The sequence below is a fragment of the Caretta caretta genome, chromosome 1 (assembly GCF_965140235.1).
Source record: "Caretta caretta isolate rCarCar2 chromosome 1, rCarCar1.hap1, whole genome shotgun sequence".
Classification (NCBI taxonomy): domain Eukaryota; kingdom Metazoa; phylum Chordata; order Testudines; family Cheloniidae; genus Caretta; species Caretta caretta.
The window spans coordinates 207,917,954-207,939,260 of NC_134206.1; the positions used below are offsets into that span (position 1 = coordinate 207,917,954).

Below are 21,307 nucleotides of genomic sequence, written 5' to 3' on the forward strand. Positions count from 1 at the left end.
TGACCTCCGTTATGTTTATATGGAGAGAGCGATCCTCCTGGGACCAGAGGCCCTCCGTACTGAGGTTACCAAGGTGGGCTCCCCACCCCAGATCCAAGGCATCAGAGACCAATGTCACCGATGGGAGCGGGGCCACAGAGGAATTCCTGCCAACACCCATCACAGTTCTGGCCACCAAGTCAGGGAGGAGAGCACATTCAATGGAAATCCAAACAGTGTCCACCAGGGGCGTAGACCAATGCCATCCACATCTGCAGGGGTCTGGGACGCAGTCATGCATGCCGGACTACATGAGTACATGTTGCCCTGTAACCTAGTAGCCTGAGACATACCCAGGGAATCATGAGCGGATGGGCTCTGATGCATGCGATGAGCTCTGACATAGCTTGGATAAGTGACATCCCTGCTTCGTGCCTCAATTTCCATACCTATAAAGTTGGGATAATACTCTAGGGAAGGAGGTTGGCTAATTTAATTAGTGTTTTTGAAGTAGCTTGAGATCCCCATATGGAAGGTGCCCCAGAAATGTTTTAAACACTGAAGACCCAACCAAATGCTGTAACTATCTGTGGGGATACACCAGAAACTTATATGTTCACACACTCACAACATTCTAGTAATATTGCTGGAAGAGTGCAAAGCTACACAGAATTTTAAAGGCTCTAATCGTAATACAAATTAACACTCTTCTGTATTTAAAACAGCTGTCATTAGTTTGGTTGGAAAGTTAGATATTGAACGTACTGAACTCTTCCTCTTCACCCACAGAGGTTGCCACAGTCGGTGATCAGAAAAGATTTCATATATATCTTATTACCTGTAGCAGTGTGAGTCTGAGATATAGGATAGATCCTCTCCATCCCCAGTGCAGGATTCAAACGTTTCTCCCTCTGCAGTGGAAACACCACTTTGGTCATTGCATTGGTGATCCTCCTCCATTCTAGAATCAGGCCTGGTAATGGGTGTAAGGCCTTTAATTTTTCCAAAACATCCTACAAAGGTAACAGCAGAACAAATATATTATTAGCTATCTTACAAGTTCTACAAAAAGAGTTTCTTCAGTTCTGCAGAAAAGATAAATCCTAATCTACAGGGAGTGATATACTTACAGTAGTCTTTAATTTTTCTAGTCACATCTCAATATTATGTGAACATTAGCTCTGCTTACATTTGTTGTATGGGCAGCAAGAATGCCATGACATGTAGCTGCTGTAATAACATGTAGCCAGAGAAACAATTATTAGAATTAACTTGTGTCTTGAGTCCTAAATAAAATTTGTAGAGTCTGCTTCATCAAATAAGTCACATGAAATTATCGCTTGCACCATCCCTGGATTGTCTCCTCTCTCACATCATGAACTCTCCTCCTTCCTGTTCTTACACCATTGTTCCTTTTCTATCTATACATTAGGAGTGCCCAAACAAGGACTTTGACCACACTCGTCCCGGGACAAAGTGGACCACTAGCAATTAAAACCTTGCAGTTGAAGTCAAACAGCAATTTCTACTTATGGATCAAGGAAGGTACAACCAAAAGCAAAAAAGGTGGCATATAATAATGCATATTCATATACAATCTGAGTACAGCCCCTGAGCTCCTAATAGTTCAGTAAAGCACTCAGCACCATAAAAGTTAGTCAACCCCTGTTGTGTATTCTCACTTAATTTCTGCCCTTCACCCCTTTGTGTTGCCTCTGCTGTGCCACACCTGTGCTGAACATCAAGCAAAATCTACTAACATCCTCATCTCCTCACTGCTGGAAGGTTTCCTGGGATCAGTATTTGCTTGTCAACACACTTATCACATTGGAGCAAAGGGATATTGGGAGAACAACACAAGTTAATGAGCCTTGAAAATAATGAACACATAAATCTGCTAATATGTTTTGTCCAACAAAAGTAGTAATTAGCTCCAGGCAATCAGGATGAGCACTGTGTTCCACAACAGTTAACAACTGACAGTCCTGTTGTTGGTCTTAGATCTTATACGTGCTACCAATATATTCAATTTCAAGACCGCAACAAGTTTGTGCTTCTGAAAGCAAATTCTGTGAAGCACAGAACACAGGAATGGTCACAGGGAAAATTCATCAGCCATGTTCTGCCACACAGGAACTAGTATATGACCCCCAAAGCAAATCTCCTCCATTTACACTTAAAAAATATTTTTTATGTATCTACATTGGTATGTATACTGTATTTATTACCATTGTATCTGAGCACCTTTCAATAAGGCAGACAACTGACTCATTGATGGGAGGTTCTCCAACTATTAGCCCTATACATTTAACCTGGGATCTAAAACTCAGTCTGTGCAATTTCTGACTTGCAGTAAATGCTGCACACCATATTCAGCTCTGACTTAAACGCATCCAAATCCACTGTTTTAGAGTTATGTCCTTGCTTACACCTCAGTCTCTTCCCAAGGCACAGTTGTAACTGAGGGAAGAAGAGTGGCACTTGGTTAAAATTCTGTTAATGTAGAAGGCAGAACAGAATCCAGCCCACACCCCAAAGGCTGAATAGGTTCTCCAGTGCTAACAGAAGCAGAAGGTAGGAATAATTTATTTTTGTCAGAGTCAGCACATCTGACTCTCATACATACAGGGAGCAGATATGTGAAGTAACAAGGAATTCTTTTGATAGTCACTTTTCAGATGAGAACTATGCTTCAACTGTACCTTGGTCGTACTGAACTGCTTGCCCAACCTGACCCTGTTTCCATTAGTAGTAGCTCTTCTGGTGTAACCCAGAGTTTTCTTGTTCCCTTGTATTTTCACGTCTCCATTTGGTGGCAACTTCAGCTCCAAAAACAAGACCTAAAAGAGGCCAGCATTTCAGTAAGAATCTATATTTTCATCGCAGAAGAAAACATTAAATGACTCCGAGCATTAAAATAGCCTATATTCTAACCAAAGCACAGCACTAATGCTCCAGATAATTAAAAAGCTGATTAAAGAACTGTGTTACCCTCAGCTGTTCCTCCTTATTTTAATTAACTACAAAATGTAGTCTAAAATCTCATTTTCTAATCCTAAAAGTTTGGGAACTGTGTTTCTAGATAAGGTAATTGACTGCTATAAAGTAATGTTACATGTATCCTTGCTTCTTAATGGCCAGCTGTAATGAAAATAAAAGTGAAGATGTCAAATGAGATGGAAAGGCCTCATGGGAGTGGGAGGGAGGGAGAGAGGAAGGGGAAAAGAAAAAATGTTAGCAAGGAAGAGACCGCAGAACAAAATGCACTGAAGGAAATGGTGGCAACTACCATCACAGAATAGCTTCAAATAGTTTGGATATTGGAGTTTTTCTACCAATTTCCATCAGTTAAAAAACTAGCCATGAGGAAGTATTTATTTTACATTAGATACACGGGCACTATGGTAACAGAATAATAAATAGTAATCCTAATACTACACAATTCTTTATTTCTTGTCCTAAATTGTTGTGTAATATTTTGCACTATTTAACAGCTGCTGTGTTTCATTCTGGAGCTGGCAGGCATGAGCGGAAGTAATTTTCACACACATTTGTATAACATAAAGGTTTTACTGGCATGAAATTAGAATGATCGTATTCTGGGCTTAGTTTTTATTTGTTTGTGTCTCCTTCTGAAGCATCAGAGATGGCCATGTTTGGGGATGGGACACAGGCAGGGGATGGGCCAGGCCAGTGATCTGATGTGGTACAGAGAATTTTCTCTCAGATCTTTGGCTGGGTGGTTCTTGCTCACGAGCTCAGGCTCTACCTGATTGCCATATGTTGGTCAGGAAGGAATTTTCCCCCTGGGTCAAACTGGCAATGACCTTGGGAGATTTCCCCTTTCTTCTGTAGAGTGTGGGTGTGGGTCATTTGCCAGGATCGCCTTGCTATCTCTCAACCAATTCCCTACTTGCAGGGACCTCAGATATTGGTGCACATCAGTTCCTCCTGTCTCTGCCTGTGACACAAGATAGCTGAGTCTCCTGAGGGCTGTAATATTTTTGTCTAATTCCACTTTTTGGGTTTAGTGTACAGGCTGATGGGTGGTGATAGTGGCCTGTGAAATACATGAGGGTCAGACCAGAAGATATGATGATACCTTCTAGCCTTAAACTATGACTCATGAGTGATGAAGCCACAACAGAATTATATGGATCACCTCAAATGAATGCTAAAGCTTTACATCACATCATTATAATTCTGTACATGCTACATTTCTCAGAAACATAATTTTAGAGAGGTTTAATTTTATTTCTTAGCCCTGATTGGTCACAAAACATTGGACCTTACGTTAATCCCTAGTTCAGGACTGGCTTCAGACCAGTATTATTTTGTGGGTACATTCCGTATTTGCAGGAAAGAAAAATATTTTTGTTGCATTTTTTTAAATGGCAGCTGTTTGAAACTTCTTGAAGGTTTGTAATGTTAAAAATAGTCCTGGTGGAAAGGAAATGGCAAGGTAATTGCAATTTATTGCTGTAATCAGCACACACAGAATGTGTAGAAAGCATCCATTTGGATCAAAAATATTATATATATGCGAATCAATAACTGATTTTCTTGAGTCTTTTTGGAAGGATTCGGTTGTATGAATGAGTTCACAGGTTCTGACAAGCTTAACGCACCTGTTTCAAAACTTTTAAAATAAGATTTCCATTTGTTTGTGCCTGAAATGTCGAGGGCAGGAGTAACTGGTCAACACAAATCAGTTCATATACCAGTCAGACCATGCGATGTCACAGCTCATGCATACAAACATCAATGTCTCTTTAAATAAGGCAATATTAATGTAGTAATAAAGTAGCTCTAGGGCTTGTCTACATGGGGAAGCTACTGCAAAATAAGGTATACTTTAAAGTGCAATAGCTATTCCACACTAGCTCCCCGCATGGACAGCCTTATTCTCCATTAAGAGTGCCTTTGTGCAGTTTACCTTAAACCAAATGGATTAATTTAAACTGCGCAAAGGCAATTTTAGTGTGGAATAAGTACCCACACAAGAAGCCAGAATGTAGACAAGCCACTAGTCTCACAGTATTAGCCCAAAACACTCTAGCAGCAATTTGGCAGGTGGCACATCCCATACATCATGGGCTGCAGACAGCATCTTTACAAATTAAAGATCTGATTCTGCAAAGTGCTGCCAACCCTCACCTTCCACTGAAGTCACTGGGAGGTGAGTACCATGCAGGAAGTGCTCAGCACCTTGCAGGACTGGGGCTTATGATGGCTGAAAAGGAAAACCAATTAGATCAGAATTAAACTTGGTTTCTGTCTTTCCTTAAAGTGCAATTCCCTCATCATCATACACACACTCACCCACCAAGGTTTTTACCCAAATATAAGAGAAGTTAATCTGACAGAGCCCTCAGATGCAATCACCCTACCCAACTCCTTGAAATACCTCTGCAATGTCATCAGAGCTGGTCAAAGAGAAGCTGTGGCCAGCCATCTGATAAGCCTGGGCCTCAATCTCATTCAGTTTAGCTTGCATGACATGTTTTTGGGTCTCGCACTCTGTTGTGCTAAAACCTATTCCATTCAGTTCCAGCAGGGCCAAGCAGTATTGGGTGGGCATCTCCACTTTATGGAAAACATCTGAAATAAGTAGAAAAACCAAGAAATGAGTTTATAACATCAATGGCAGGTCTATTACAGCTGAATTTGGCAAATACCAACTCAGCTAGATTTATAAACCCAGAAAACAATGGCTGCTCATTCTCATTGTAAATTTCTAATCCCAGGATGACAACAATATTTATGTATGCAATGTTGTTGTAGCTGCGTTGGCCCCAGGATATTAGAAAGCTAAGGTGGGTGAGATAATATATTCTACTGGACCAACTTCTGTTGGTGAGCAAGACAAACTTTGAGTCCACATAGAGCTCTTCTTCAGGTCTGGCTGAAGAAGGTCTACCTAAAAAGAGCTTTGTGTAAGCTCAAAAGCTTGTCTCTCTCACCAACAAAATTTGATCCAATAAAAGATAAAGCAACTCAACCACCTTGTCTCAACAATATTTATGACCATTCTTGAGAACCAAATATGCAGCATATTAGAAGATGTTTGTGATGGAGTGCAATGAAATTGGAAGATGGAGAGCCTTATATCAGGGAATGTTATAGAGCCTTGTATTAAGGAACACTACACTTTCCAGAAAAATAAAATAAAATAAAACCCAAACATAGAACTTCCTATGCTCCTTGACATAAAACATGTTTATTTCTCAGAACAAAGATTTCAAACCCCAATTATTTTCCTTATATTAGATACAGTAAAAGCTGTGTTATCTGGCACTTTACCAGTTGGAGAGCTCTATAAACCGGCATTTCTGATATTCATCGAAAGTCCAGTTGGTACAGGGCTGGCAGGCTCTCTACCTGGCACCGTGTGGCTTCCCAGAAGCGGTGATATGTCCCCACGGTTCCTAGGTGGAGAAATAGCTATGGGGGCACTGTGCGCTACCCTCACCCCACCCAAAGGGCTGGCTCCACAGCTCCCATTGGCCAGGAACCAAGGCCAATGGGAGCTGCAGGGGCGGTGCCTGCGGCAGAGCGCAGAGCCGCCTGGCCGTGCCTCCACCTAGGAGCAGCAGGGACCTGTCGCCTCTTGCGAGGAGCCACCCAAGGTGAGCACTGCCCAGATCTGCCACCTCAAAACCCCTCCCGCACCTCAACTCCCTGCCCTGATCCCCCTCCCTCACCCTCTTAGTTAACCGGAATTTTTGACTTACCAGCACCCTCCATTCCCCCAACATGCCGGATAACAATGCTTTTACTGTACTATGGTGATGGGTATTATAGAAATACTAAGACCATTCACATGTATAACGTGCCACAATTAAAAGGAAACTGGCTACAGGGCTCAGTAACAACAAGATCTATTTACGATATATATACACATATGCCCTTCTTTTACTTTAACTGGAGAATTAACAACATTGTGTTGCCAAGTTAGACAACTCCCCAAAGCAAATTTCAGTGCAAAGCCAATGAGCCTGCAGGCCCATATACTAGGGACTCAAAATAGTTTCATGCACCCATATGTATACATACTGAAAAGGTCTCAACAAATCAGTTTGTTCATGGGATTACCTCCAGGTCCTCTTTACCTGTTAGATTTTCCTTCTGCAACAGGGCATTGAGTTGGTTCATGGTGTTGAAGATGAGCACAGATTCTACGGCTGCTCGGTACCGGCCAGAGTAATCAGCATTAGCACTAAGTCCCAGGCTCTGAACTCCTTGGCCAGTTCCCACCCCTTCAAGTAAGGGCAGTTCGTGAGGGAGAAAGTTGGTTACCATGTTGTGAAGGGTACGCTCCTTAGAGCCAGGGTCCAGCAGCCAGCATGCTACCTAAAATAGAGACAAATCTATCCTGAAAATCTTTTTATTGATTATAATACTTCAACAAAAATATTAATTGGGAATTAGACCAAAAATTCTTAACATTAGTATTAACTTCAAACATCTGCAAAGTATCAGCCTTCTTGATTAAGTAGGTGAGTTAGAATAATTCCTGGAAGAAATTAAATGATTTAGAGAGAAATTTTCAAAAGTACCTGAATGATATAGCAGCCTAAGTCTCACCGAAAGTCACTTAGGCACTTCTGAAAATTTTATCCAGAGTCAATTAAATGCACACAAAAATGTTGCCCTCAGTCAGTAGTCCTTTCTATAAAACTCACAAAACTAAGTGATTGGGCAACAAAATGGCAAATGAAATTTCATGTGGATAAATATAAAGTAATGCACATTGCAAAAGATAACCCCAACTATACATACAATATAATGGGGGCTAATTTAGCTATAACTAATCAGGAGAAAGATCTCAGAGTCATCGTGGATAGTTCTCTGAAGACATCCACACAGTGTGCAGCAGCAGACAGAAATGCAAACAGGATGTTAAGAATCATTAAAAAAGGGATAGAGAACAAGACGGAGAATGTCTTATTGCCCTTATATAAATCCATGGTATGCCCACATCTTGAATACTGCATACAGATGTGGTTCCCCTCATCTCAAAAGAGATATATTAGCATTAGAAAAGATTCAGAAAAGGGCAACTAAAATTATTAGGGATTTGGAACAGGTCCCATATGAGGAGAGATTAAAGAGGCTAGGACTTTTCAGCTTGGAAAAGAGGAGACTAAGGGGGGATATGATAGAGATATATAAAATCATGAGTGGTGTGGAGAAAGTGAATAAGGAAAAGTTATTTACTTGTTCCCATAGTATAAGAACTAGGGGCCACCAAATGAAATTAATGGACAGCAGGTTTAAAACAAGTAAAAGGAAGTTCTTCACTCAGCACACAGTCAACCTGTGGAACTCCTTGCCTGAGGATGCTGTGAAGGCTAGGACTATAACTGGGTTTAAAAGAGAAATGGATAAATTCATGGAGGTTAAGTCCATTAATGGCTATTAGCCAGGATGGGTAAGGAATGGTGTCCCTAGCCTCTGTTTGTCAGAGGGTGGAGATGGATGGTAGGAGAGAGATCACTTGATCATTACCTGTTAGGTTCACTCCCTCTGGGGCACCTGGCATTGGCCACTGTCAGTAGACAGGATACTGGGCTGGATGGACCTTTGGTCTGACCCAGTATGGCCATTCTTATGTTCTAATACACATCCATTAAAAACTAAGATGGAGTAAATGTGAAAACTATAGTTAGAACGTGGCTACTCTGAAAACTGACTTTGTAAAAAGTGGTATTATTGGTTTTACCATCAACTTGGGATCTGAGAAGCTGAGCTCTTTTCCTGTTTGCATATCGGCTCTAGTAATAAGGATTCAGCAAGCCAAATTCTATTTTCAGTAACCCCTGTGCAAGCCCACTGTCTTTAATGAAATCAAAGTTTCACCCTGAAACTGAAAGATAGCTAACAGCTCTATTGATGGTGCATGAGCTGTAAGAGAATCCAGCTCACTCTTCCATAGTGGTGCTGCAGTGCAAAACGGAGCAAAAAAAAAAAAATAGAGACAAAAATACATGTTTAGTAAAGTAAACAGATCTGGTTACACACAGGGAACAGAGCAAGCTTTTTTTTTTTTTCCAAACAAAGTCTGTTATTTTATTTTTTACATTAAATCTACACCTTCATACTAAAAGCTAAGTACTCTCGTGCTGCACATCTTAGATACAGTTTGCTTATCTACATATTTTGATAGTGACATCATGCAATTCCACCTGAAGGCTGGTCTGCTTTATATAAGCAATAATGGTAATATCTCCTAGTGACTAAATCCATCAGAGGTGATTTACAAATTTTAATTAAAGTCATAAGTAAAAAGTCAGAAAATATCAGACTTTAGTGATTTGCCAGGTGGTAAAAGACAGAAAAAAAATGTATTGATTGCCCATGTGCTCTGTAATTAGTTACAAACTAAATGGTCTATAATCTATCAGGTTTACTGATAAGAAAAAACAAATGAAGACATTGACAATTATATGCCTTCACTCTAAAGCCCTAGGGGACCAACTGTTTCTTAAGTGTTCACTGATATATAAACAATACTATGGCAAAGTATGAAATGAAGGTTACTTACCTATAATCAAGGTTCTTCGAGATGAGCCAGTGCATATTCACACTTGTGAGATCAAGTTACCTGTGCTGCAAGCTTCTGAAACCTTCAGGAAAGCAGTGTCCATTGAGGCTACTCGTCCCTCCTATCCTGAAGGAGTCCAAGGGCATGAAAGAGGGAGTGGCCCCAACCACCCCTCAGTTCCTTCTGCTAATTCAGGAATTCCTAATCTGGACTCCAAAGAAGTGGAAAGGTGAGTGGGGAGTGTGAATATGCAGAGGCTCATCTCAAAGAACTGTGGTTCCACTGAATAACCTCATTTCTTCTTCAAATGGCCTCTGCATAATCCTATTTGCAGGAGTTTCGCAAGCAGTACAATCCCCAGGAAGGTCAGGTGAAGAATTCTAGGTGAACACAGAGAGCAGAACTGCCAAACAAGTATCAGTTCTGGATGCCAACAGCGAATAGAAGCAACCGATCTAGCTCTTCCAAAACAAGTCTTAATGTGGGACATTTTTGCTAAAAACACATATAGCTGCAGCATTAGTCATCTTCATTAAAACAATCTAAACCAACAGCTAAGGAAGACCTTATCAGATCCACCTCCTCAGGAGGTGCCCAGATGGAAAGATATCTTTCAAGATATAGAGTAGGTTTGACTGGTCAAACTTCTGTTTTTCATTAGAGTCTTTTAGACCTCAGCATAACACTCAATCAACAGTCCAAGTAATCTGGAGTCTAGATGTCAACCAGAGAAACTTGGAACCCAAGTAGATTTCCACCTTGTCTCACACACAAGAGACAAAGTAGTTTGGAAAGCAGGACTTTATGGATATTAATATCATACCATGATATTGATGACAGAATTGCCAATCTCTAACCTTGACTAATGACAGCAACTTGGTACCAAATGGACTAACACTTAAAAAAACCTCTTAATTCAATAGACTCAAGGGCAAGAGAGAGCAAGGAATACATATTGATGTTAGGACTTGCTTGTCTTTGGATCAGAGCCATACAGAACCACGGTATCAGTGTTGAGAAGGGACTTAACTGGCATTTACCCCACTTGTAAAACAAGGTATTATCAGATGGAGCCCTTGCTAGAACACTTGTATTGTTGAATGGATAACTCTTCTCAAAGAGCCTGCCGATACAACATCTTTCCCTGATAGATGAGCTATCTGACCACCCCATGAGGATATCGAACTTTATGAAGAGGAACCCCTCTTTAGTGGTCTGTGTAATTCCCATAATGCTGTCAGAATTCAGACAGATTTCGACTTTACGAAGGGGAGAAAAGTCTTACAAGTCAGAGAAATAGCTCTCAGCTCCAGTAACTTTACATGGAACTACACCTCCCACTGCGATCACAAACCTTGGGGTGGCTGGAAATCAAGGTGAAGAATCCCTTACACCCTCTAACACTATTACTGCAGATGGCAGGAAGGTGACAAAGGACCTCCCTGAAGGGCATGTTGTTCTCTTTTAAAAAAAAAAAGGCTTTTAAAGCACTGAGGTGTTGTGGCTCAGGTTTTCCTTGTATAAAGAAAAGGTGGCAGAATCACAAAGAGCCCTGCTGAAGCCTCAGATATAGGCTGGTATTAAAGTTACCTGTAACTGCCCCAATAAGGACCCTGTCCACTGCAGGAAAGACTGCAGATCTGGAATATATCAAGGCTTCAATGGGTACGAAAGTATGCTTCTTTGCGTAAACTATTAGGGAAGAACCATTTAGGCACTTTGCTGAAGTTCAAGTCGATACACAGACAGACACCCAGCCATTCAGGGAGAACAGTCATGATAGCCAGGCATTTAATGGAACACTGGCTGCCACAGAAAGGCCAAGGGGTAAGATACAGTTTTACTGACAGAGGTCTTCTTTGATTCCAGTCAGAGGTATGTGTAAATAAGCTGCCATGTGACAATGGCACAGAAGGGGGAGTACCTCCTGGAATATTTCTGGAAATTAGAAAGAATTCTGTCCCTGGAACCCAGAGATGAATACAACAAACTTCAGGGTGTTAATATAGCCAGACAGCATTTTGCCACTGCCACACAGTCTTACTGTCCACATTATATGACAGGTGGCAAACCATATTCAGTCTGTGATGAAACAAACCCTAGGCACCATTAAGTATAGATGATGTTGTCTCATCCCTTAGGTGCAACTGTTCTTTCCAAGATGGAAGGAATCAAAGCTATGTTTACTGAGACCTTCTGAAATACTGGGCTGACTGCTCCATTGGACTTGTGTGCCCTATTGGTCCCTAGAAAGGCTTGGTAAAGTAAGGATGGGTGCCCCTGCATGTTTCCTGTACCCAGAGAGGGGGCTACCAAAGACACTACCCAATCCTAGACACTGTACTCTATAGTGGAGCCAGAAGCAGACCTGAACATTCTCCTTCCTGGTTTAGAACCAGGAACTAGTTATAACTGAAGGAAGGTAGCCCAAACAGAGTAGAGTGCAGGACATCATTGTTGAAAGTAGGTACAGTAAAATGCAGTGGACCGGGCACATAGCTCACTGACAATTGATGGACGGCAGCTGTTGCCAGCGGTAGCCACAGGAACTGAAATGACAACTCTGCCAACCTCCAAAGAGATGAGAAAATTTTATTGTGAAAAGGCATGGAGACGGAAGGCCAGGGTAAGAGAAGAATGGAAGACATTTTGTGATCGACACAATCTATATGAGGGCTGAAGGACCGATTGATCAAGGTGATTGAGGTGAAGTAGCCTAGAGCTCAATAATGTTCTAACAACATTGCCTCCTAAGAGAAATAAGACATATGGCCCCATCAGCATATTTATGATGTAAGATTCTAGGAATATCAGAGTGGTTCTCAGCCCCTCACATAAAGCTCTAAATCCAAAACAGGAAACAGTACCTACAGCACTGACTTCTCTGCAGAACTTTGGTAATGCACTTATTAACTCCCAGAAGAAGGTCTCTCTCTTTTGCCTTTGCCTTCAAGGGTTATAAAGAGACTCTGAAGACAACAGCCAATCCTTTCTGGAGCATCAGGATGGATCTTGTGACACCATATGCTGTTTCTCCTACAGAGACTATGTAGCAAAGAACTCTTTGGATCCATGAATCTCAGAATCAATAGAACTTTTGATGGGTATAGTACCCTCACTTCCTAAGGCAGCCTCTGAACCTGGCATCAGTTCTTAGCCTATCAAGTTCTTGTAAATCTGGTCCTGGGAAACTGAATTAGCCCTTAGGAATGCGCTGGGATCTCAACAGAACCTCAGCAGTTCCTACCAAGAACAAAGAGAACTGACAGTTCCAGGACCAAATAAATTAACTTTTACAACTTCAAACAGTAGAAGAACCTAAGAATGGATCAGTCCATTTCTTCTCACATTCAGGGTGAGGGTCTGATATATGGAATATTGGAAAAGGAAAGCCTTCTCCCAGACAATCAGGGTGTCAAGTGTGTGTATCTGAAAAATGGCCAAACAGGAAGCACAATGTGAAAACACTACCCTGTAACAGAGATCCACGATTCCACATCTGATCAGAAGCTTGTACTACCCCTTTCTAGTGTGGTGAAGACCTCCATATTGATCTACTTGCTTACACTAGTATGTTGGGCACAGAGTCAGTAAGGAAAGCAGCTCTGCAAAGATCATGCTGTTGGAAATAAAATACCAGACGCCACTGACCTATGTGGATCAGGGGCCTCAGTGATCCAGAGCCACTAGACAAGTGACTCTTAACTGTCAGATGCTCTTACTGGCTGGATCCCAGGCAATTGGATCCTTTTTGGCAACTCTGCTTGGAAGTCCTTCATGTTTGACTGCTGAATCTGAATTCAGGCTCTGATCCTGAATCCAAAGTCATTCCTAACAGCCACAGATTCATACACAGCTTTTTATTTTTTTGGATCCCTGGATCAGTAATATGCTATGGATCTGGGTGTTGCAGCTCCCAGCTCCAAACTGCCGGATCCAGATCCAGATTTTGCAGCCCCAGGTGTACTCTGGGCTGCCAGATATTGGATTTTTGAGCCCCAGATGCATGCTAGGCTTGAAGATCCAGATCTATGTTTTGCAGCACCGGATCCAAACTAGACTAAGGTGGGCAGACTTGCTCCTGGGGCACAGTCTTTGAAGCTGATGCTGAATTTATGCGGTGCCAACTTAGTTATCTGGGCCTGAAGAGCCTCCTGGTTAGTAGGGGAATGCGAGGCAGCCCTTCCACTCCCGCAGGTCTAATCGAAGACCATGCTGGATCAACATCTCCTCCGGTCTTTTAAAAGAAAACTCTGACTAACTATAAACAAAATCTTCCTCAAAAAGGGAAGAAAAAAAGAAGAAAAAATGATGAGGACAGTATAGAGGATGCTGCATGCTGTAAGCTCGCTCCACCTGGGGCAGTTAGAAAGGAACAGAAGGGTGGCCGCAGCCACTTGCCCTTTCATACTTTCACAACCCTCTAAGATGAGGAGGGACAGGTGACCCCAATGGACACTGCTTTCCAGTAGGCATCGGAAGTTTGTGGCTCAGGTGCCTTGACACCACAAATAGGAATATGCAGAGGCCATGCGAAGAAGCTGTAGTTCAGATCTGAATGTCTTGGGTTAGTAGTGAACCATGAAGCCTATACACAAATGCCTTCAGCCACACGATAAGTGTGGGTATTTCTGTAAGTACACCTGTTGCATTTATACTAGATATCTGCATGGGTTGGAAGCCTAAAGCACCAACCACTCTCTTTGTTTTATCCAGTCCATTTTATATGCATCAATACTTTTTTGGTCCAAATGAAACTGCACCTTAAACCATGCTATAGAAATAGGAAGACCTGTGGGTTGTTCTGAAGCATGGTCTCTCACAGGAGAGCTGTGTTCCAGAGATTTCAGTGTCCAAGCGATAGGAGGCTTAGAATTCTCCCCACAGTATTTCCAAGTATTTGAATCAATAGGCTATTCTCCTTGTATTTGTGTCAGGTCTTTGATGAGCATGTTAATCCCTTACATTGTACTCAGTTTATAGAAGTTTAAGAAAAGTTTTCCAATATTTTTAATTTGGTTTAAAATTCTTTTACTCTTTTTTTCCCATTGTGTGTCACACTGTGATGTGAACTTTGAAAGTCATCACCAAGAACCACCCCCACCCCCCACAAAACACACACTTAAAAGTGGCAGTGCTTTTTACTAACCAGGGCCAGGTTGGTTTTTAACTCTTTCAAACACTTTCCTTGATTTCCAACCAGTGGAATCCTCCCCTCCTCTCAAACGTAAGCATGAATGTAGTTCTTCTGGAAATGAGGGACTGGTGGTACTAATGAGAGCCTAGGTACCTCTTCTGCCATTCCATCCCAGGCCTCTTGTGCCAATGGAATAGGAGCTCTGCAATGCTGGCATTGCCATTAAGACCTTTATGAGACCCAAACTCATCTGCCATATCTGACTTAATGAAGATTTTTAGTCAGATCTCCCTGGGGTGAAACACTTACCACTGAGCCCTTTCTGTGTATTTGTTGCAGACACTGAGAAACTTAAAAAAAAATCATAGTAAGAAGTAAATGTAAATATTAGTTAATGTGGACTTCTATCACTTTAGCTGTAAACATCTTTAAAAACTTTGAAAACAAACATTTCTGTCAACACTAAATAAAAAACAAATGACTTGAGCATAGTATTAAACACTAAAAACTACCCAGACTCACTGGTTTAAATAATGAATGGAAGTTTTACATGAATTAAAAAATTTAATTTCTGAAACCTTTGGGTCCTCGAAACTTCCTTCCAGGGAGATGCCACAAGCCAGCAGAAGGGTCTTATAGTGCTGGATGAGGTTGTATATCACAAGTGAGTGCGTGCTCTCAGATTCCTTCTGCAAGCAGGACTGTACTTGACACAATCTCTCAGTCACAGACAGGTTCTGATCCAAAGGAGGTGGTGCCAAGCTGGCACTGATTTCTGAGATAAGGGACACAAATTAGTTTATTTATTCAGTACATGGAGAGAAAGGGGTGAGGAAATGTGGGATTCTCTGAGGCTACCTAAACAGAAAACACTGAGCATATAATTGAAGCTTGAACAAATAATAAATCCATATTGTTTTGATGCAGTAGAGATCCAAGGAACTAACTGAGTACTAGTTTATTTATAAAGAATAGCTCAGATGTAGTATCTGGTTATCACTGAGATCCTGCTTTTACCCCTGTATCACAGGTGAGTTGACTGAGGTACAAGGAAATATAGTCACTTGCTTGGTCACATTCAAGCAGATCAGCCTGCAACTCCATGCTTTCTTGACCTTTTCTGTAACCATCAGACTTCACTGCCTCCTTTAGAAATGGAGGAACAGGAAATATATGTAACAGTGGCAAACATGTCACTCTCAGCCCTGGGTGTTAATGATTAACATGGCTGATTGCTTTTGTCCTGCAACTGAGCTGGGTTACGGACTCTCATAGGGGGCAAACTCTTGGAAGCCATCTCCCAAAAGGGATGCCATCTCCTCACAGTTCTTTCCTGAAACGTGTGGTGTTTTGCAGTTTGGTCTGTCTGGCAATCCTCACTTACCAGTCTGGTCATCTTGTTTCTGCTGCAATGAGACATAGTAGGCATCCTTTCCACCCCAGCATACAGACAATCCAACTACCAAGATGTCTTCACAGCCTTTGATAGGAAACCCATCATCTTTAACCTGGATCCGCTGGGGAGATCTTACTAAATAAACATTTTTTGAAAGTTATAATTCTAAAACAGCATCCATAAATATAGCAGTTTGTTCAGCTGAAAATCTAATAATGAAACAACCCAACGCAGCCTGGAATTCTTAAAATTAAACAAATGCTTTAATTCTCTTATATGTATCAGACTCTCTTCCTCCCCCCTACCCTCAGTTCTTTTTAACTAGCGACTTTAGAATAGCAAGGTGTCCAACACAAAACCACCACTTAGGATTCCTTACAGAGATTTGGCTTTCTGCCTCATAACATACCCAAGAGTTGGGGTATAATGGTATTCCCTCACCCTGCATTGGGGCACATCTCATTTTTAGTCAAAATTATGTATTACATTCTTGTTGCTGAGACTATAACTTTTTTGGTTTGGTTCCTATGTTCAGGCAAATCCTCCAGTGCTTAACTCCCTGGTTTTTTGTTTTTATGTGGGGGGAAGGGGTGTTTATAAGATAGGAATAGAGAGTAAAACTAAAAACACAACAGTACATGTGGGGATTTTTGCCATCAGGCGTAGAGAGCTTCAGAGACAAGCTGTTGCTGATGGTTCCATCTCCTCCGCTGAGACAGATAGAGGGAAGATGCTGCTTGCTCACACTTCTTAAAAGATGGAGGGGGAAAGAGGTTTGGAAAAAGGCAAAAGCAGTTATCCTTCTTCCTCTAAGGAAACTCTGCTTGAATCAGCCTCCCAATTGCTCCTGAATGGCTGCCTTCTTTCCACTGCATCGTCCCCTTAGGAGAGTTGCAGTATATGAATACTACACATGAAAAAGTGCAGGAGTACAGCAATGATCTGAGGGGTTGGGGACTGGATTGAATTTCATAGGTAAACAATTAAATGCACCCAAATTAACTTCTTGTAAATTGGAAAGTATTTGACCTCAGATCAGATCAGCCCACAATATTTGTAAAGAATACTGCCTGGGTAGCAGAGGCCATGAACCAGCTGCTTACGTTTGTTTCTGAACTCAAAAACATTTTTTCTGAACTTGGTGCCAAGATGAAAGCCATTTATGTATCTCCTCCTGTATCACCAGGAGGAGACTACAACACCATTCCATTTTAAAATGTGGGATGTGATAAGTTTTCAGTTCATATTTGCTCTGTGCACTAACTAGTCCAAGTGTGAGTGTTCCCGTGAACAAGATTCTGCAAATAAATACAGGAAGCAACTACTTAATGTCCATTGCGGGATGGTAATGCTGGTAGCCTTTTAAATAAGGCTGGGGCTATCTCACACTCCAGCCACCTTTGTCTTCCCAGATCCACCCTTTAAATGATTTACTTAGTGCTATTCATCTTTCCCTCCTGATACCCAACTCCTTCTCCCAGTACTCAATTTATATGGTAGTCTTTATCCTCTTATTTAGGTAAACCCAAAGAAATAAATTTATAGTCATTCCCATTAACTCCCCAGGTTAAACAGAGTACTGTTCACAATTTAATGTGGTAGGAATGTGAAAGAGGAACTCACCTTGTTTGAATCTGCCACCTATAGTTGACTTGGGGGACAAGAGACATTTTGTTCTTTCACAAGCCACTGAGATGGCAAATCTGCTGTTGTTCCTCCATTCTCTGATGAAGGTCTGGAAGAGAGCTTTGTCACTTGCCACGTCAATAATAGTGAAGTTTTCAGCACTGCATGAAATAAGTGGCAAAACATGTTGAGATAATTGCAATGAAAAGCCTTGGTCTGTAAAAGAATTGTCTTTTACAGGGTTAGTGTCAAGCAAAATCTCACATGTGTCTCCATTACCAGGATTAAATGGCAGTGTTTCTGTGTGGTGGTCTGAGCTAGGTTTGCTATTCTGCAGTGGCTGAAAAGGTGGGACTTCATCTATGTGGCTGACATTTTTGTTTTTTCCAAACGTTAGAGAAAATGTGCCAAAACTTTTTGGAACAGGTTCCTTAGGAGGCGTTGGAGGAATAAGTCCTTTGCTGATATCCGGCTGAGGGTCAGATATTCTGTTCCTTCCCTTGAGCAGCAGAGGATTATAAACTAGTTTCTGAACATCCAGGGCTCCCTTATTGCTCTCCTTAACTTCAAAATAGTTCTTTAAACCCTGGCAAGTGGAGAATGACTCTCTTGGACAATAGCTGAATTCAGAAATTGCACCTGGCTCTTGTTTCCTATTTGAGATTATCAACTTTCCTTTTGAGGAGGAGACTCTTGGACTTAAAACAGGTTTATTATCTGAAGGACTAGGCCATCTGTCTAAAATATCTTGCAACCCTGGGCTTAAGTCAAATGAATGATCAGACCATACCACTGGATTGGTATTCTTTTCCACAGCTTGTTGTGCATTCTGAGGCCTTTCACCTTGATCCAATCTTGTGTCCTCTGGTCTGGGATCTTCCTCCTCACGCCTTGATTTTCTTAACCCTAGCTCAACAAGAGCTGCAGACAGACTGTCTCCCTGACAAGGAGGTAAGTCTACATTACCTAAAGCTTCAGCTATCTGCAAAGAATCTATATCAGAGAATATAACAGACACATCATTACACTGTGCTGGATGCTGATGCTCATTCCAGTTTATACTGACAGTTAATATATCCTGAATAGGCTCCAAGTTCTGCTGATGCAAAAGGTCAGCAAGAGAGCTGGAAGTGGCTTTAGGCGGAGGAGTCACAACCTTCTGTTCCGCAGATTCTGCCCCTTCAGCCTCATCTGTGTGCATATCTGGAGGGCCATTGACATAACTGAAGCTATCATCAAACAGTAAACTGTCACTCATGTTCAGACTAGTTTCAGGAGGGGGGTGGCACTCAACTTGTACAAGCACAGTGTGAGGGCACTGGCCATTGGAGGGAGAGACTGCCTTCTGAAGACCTTGAGAGGCACTTTCCTTCACTGAATTTTGAGTCTGATAACCTTGTAAAAAGCTACACAGTTGTGAGTCAGTGAAAGAAAAATCATTTCCTTTAAGACAAAATGCAGATTCTGTGCATTTCATTGCAGGCTGTAAATTAGGGCTTCTAGAGCCCAAAGCATTAGTGCAATGTAAATCTGTGGTTTCTTTCGTGGTATTTCTTGTCCCAAGATTTGAACAGACCACTTTTCTAAGTGCTGCAGCTAGCTTTTCATTTGCAACATCTTCATTTTGTAAAGTGCTGGCACAGTGTAGTTTCATGGAGATTTTCTGCACAGGTATCTCTGCCTGCTCTATATCTTTTGCTCCCTGCTGTCTTGCAATTTCAGCTGCCACCTGCTGTTGTAATATCCTATTAGTCTGTGTATCCAACTGGAAGCTGTCTTCAAATTCTTTGGAAACTGAAAACAGTTGAGGAGAATAACCATTTTTAATATCTTTTGCAACACAAACAGCTCTGGATTTTACTGTGGAGTCTTTCAGAAAATCCTCAGGCTGATTAGCTGCTTCACCCATGCCTCCAGTTTGTAACAATATTCCTTTGGGCTTTTCAGTACATGTTTTGCCGTCATTTTGAATTTGAAAATGAAAGGATTTATTTTCATCAGCGTAAAAATAAACAGTTTTCTGTTTGCTAGTGCTCCCATGCATGTTTGCAGAACTGCTGGCTGCATCATTACAAAGATCTGTGCCTAGAACCATTTGTTGTTTGGCGGGTATCTTTTCAGCACAGTTTTTAACTGGTTGGATTTTGCTCTGTTTAATACCAATGTATTCATTTTTCGCTGACCTGCTAGAAATTCCCAGATCTCGCATAGTATCATCTGCCTCCATATTCATCAGTGGAGCATCCCTCACTACATCCCTAGCTTCCAGACAATTCACTGTGTCTTTAAGATTGGATTTATTAGTAGTGGAAGGCTCCGTAAGTAATTCCTCCATTATCTCTTTGCTCTCTGGTTGCATTTCGTCCACTTGTAAAGATTCTGAGCCTTTGACAGTGAAGCGCCTGTGAGCAGATGATTCGTTTTCTCCAAATTCCTTGTTCTTTCCATCTGAAAAAGACTTAGCTTTAGACTTGCTATGACTGGATACAGAGGGCCCATTTATCTTTGTTGTGTGCATTCTTGACTCATCAAGCAGCAACTGATGTTGTTTTGAAGCAGCGCTTTTGCCCTCAGTTTTACTGAAACTAGTGTCCATAGTCCTCCTGTACCCAGATGCCTTAGAAGTTTTCCGTGAAGTGAAGCTCAAGGTTGGTCTCTTTCCCTTTTCAGTAGGGAATTCTTGAGTTGTTGCCCCAGAGCCTGCCTCATTTTTGGTCAGAAAAGTAACTTCCCTGTTTTCTTTACCTTTGCCCAAATTTGGCCGCTTTCTAGGGCTGTATACAATGACATCACCATTTCTCTCTTTTGTCTGGGTGTGATCTTCCTGTAATTCATTTTGGGGTCTGGGATTTGACATACTAGCACTTAACAGCCTTTTATTTCCCTTTTTAATATTTGATGAATTCCCAGCTTGAAAATTGGTGCCTTTATCAGGTATAATTCTGTACCCTTCATTGTTGAATACTTTTAAAATCCCTAGTGAACATTCTCCATTCAGTTTATATTTTCTGTCCTCCAGCTCTGATTCACTGCTGGTCATGGAAGATGTATCAGACTCAAGAAAAGAATCTCGGTTCCATTGCACTCCCATCATAGCCAAGTCCTGCTGTAGGAGTATTCTGGCTTCCTCCACAATAAGAGATGCTGCTTCACTTTCCGTTAAGCCCTTCATTCCCACCATCCAGATACAGTGGGTATTCCGACGCTCCTCAGCTGCCTCTTCATCTTCATCCACTGCTCTACGAATGCTAATGGAAGGAAAACAACTTGAAATTAGACAGAAAGTTGTTTAGAAACATTCATACGGACAACAACGAACAGTCAAAGCAAGCACCATACTGCTGTGTTCTTATCTTCAATTAGGATAGTAGTTTCAATGAACCATTATGGCAAAACATGTTTCTGGACCACACAGGCTGCACCTTCTAGGAAATGAATATTTGGTGGTGGTGGTTGTTGTTTTGGGTTTTTTTAATGAAAGTGAATGTAGTGCTAGAAGAAGGTATAAGAGTGACCATGCTAAGGCTGCAGTGCAGTGCCCCCATGCAGGTTTTCCCTCACTCCTCCCTCGGTGTGACAAAAACCTGGAGCAACCTATGTAAGAGTAGGTAATTGTGGACTC

At 41.5% G+C, this 21,307-nt stretch overlaps 1 protein-coding gene across 1 annotated transcript in view; it reads right to left on the minus strand.

Annotated features, from left to right (window-relative positions):
* POLQ (DNA polymerase theta) overlaps positions 1-21,307 on the minus strand; it is a 136,477-nt gene that overhangs the window by 27,945 nt on the left and 87,225 nt on the right. Inside the window, exons 16-22 of the mRNA XM_048819242.2 lie at positions 17,683-20,933; positions 16,048-16,194; positions 15,242-15,438; positions 7,092-7,332; positions 5,387-5,580; positions 2,682-2,819; positions 818-992 (exon numbers count right to left, since the gene is read on the minus strand). Coding sequence (XP_048675199.2) covers positions 818-992; positions 2,682-2,819; positions 5,387-5,580; positions 7,092-7,332; positions 15,242-15,438; positions 16,048-16,194; positions 17,683-20,933 — 4,343 coding nt within the window. The remainder of the gene's footprint in view (positions 1-817; positions 993-2,681; positions 2,820-5,386; positions 5,581-7,091; positions 7,333-15,241; positions 15,439-16,047; positions 16,195-17,682; positions 20,934-21,307) is intronic.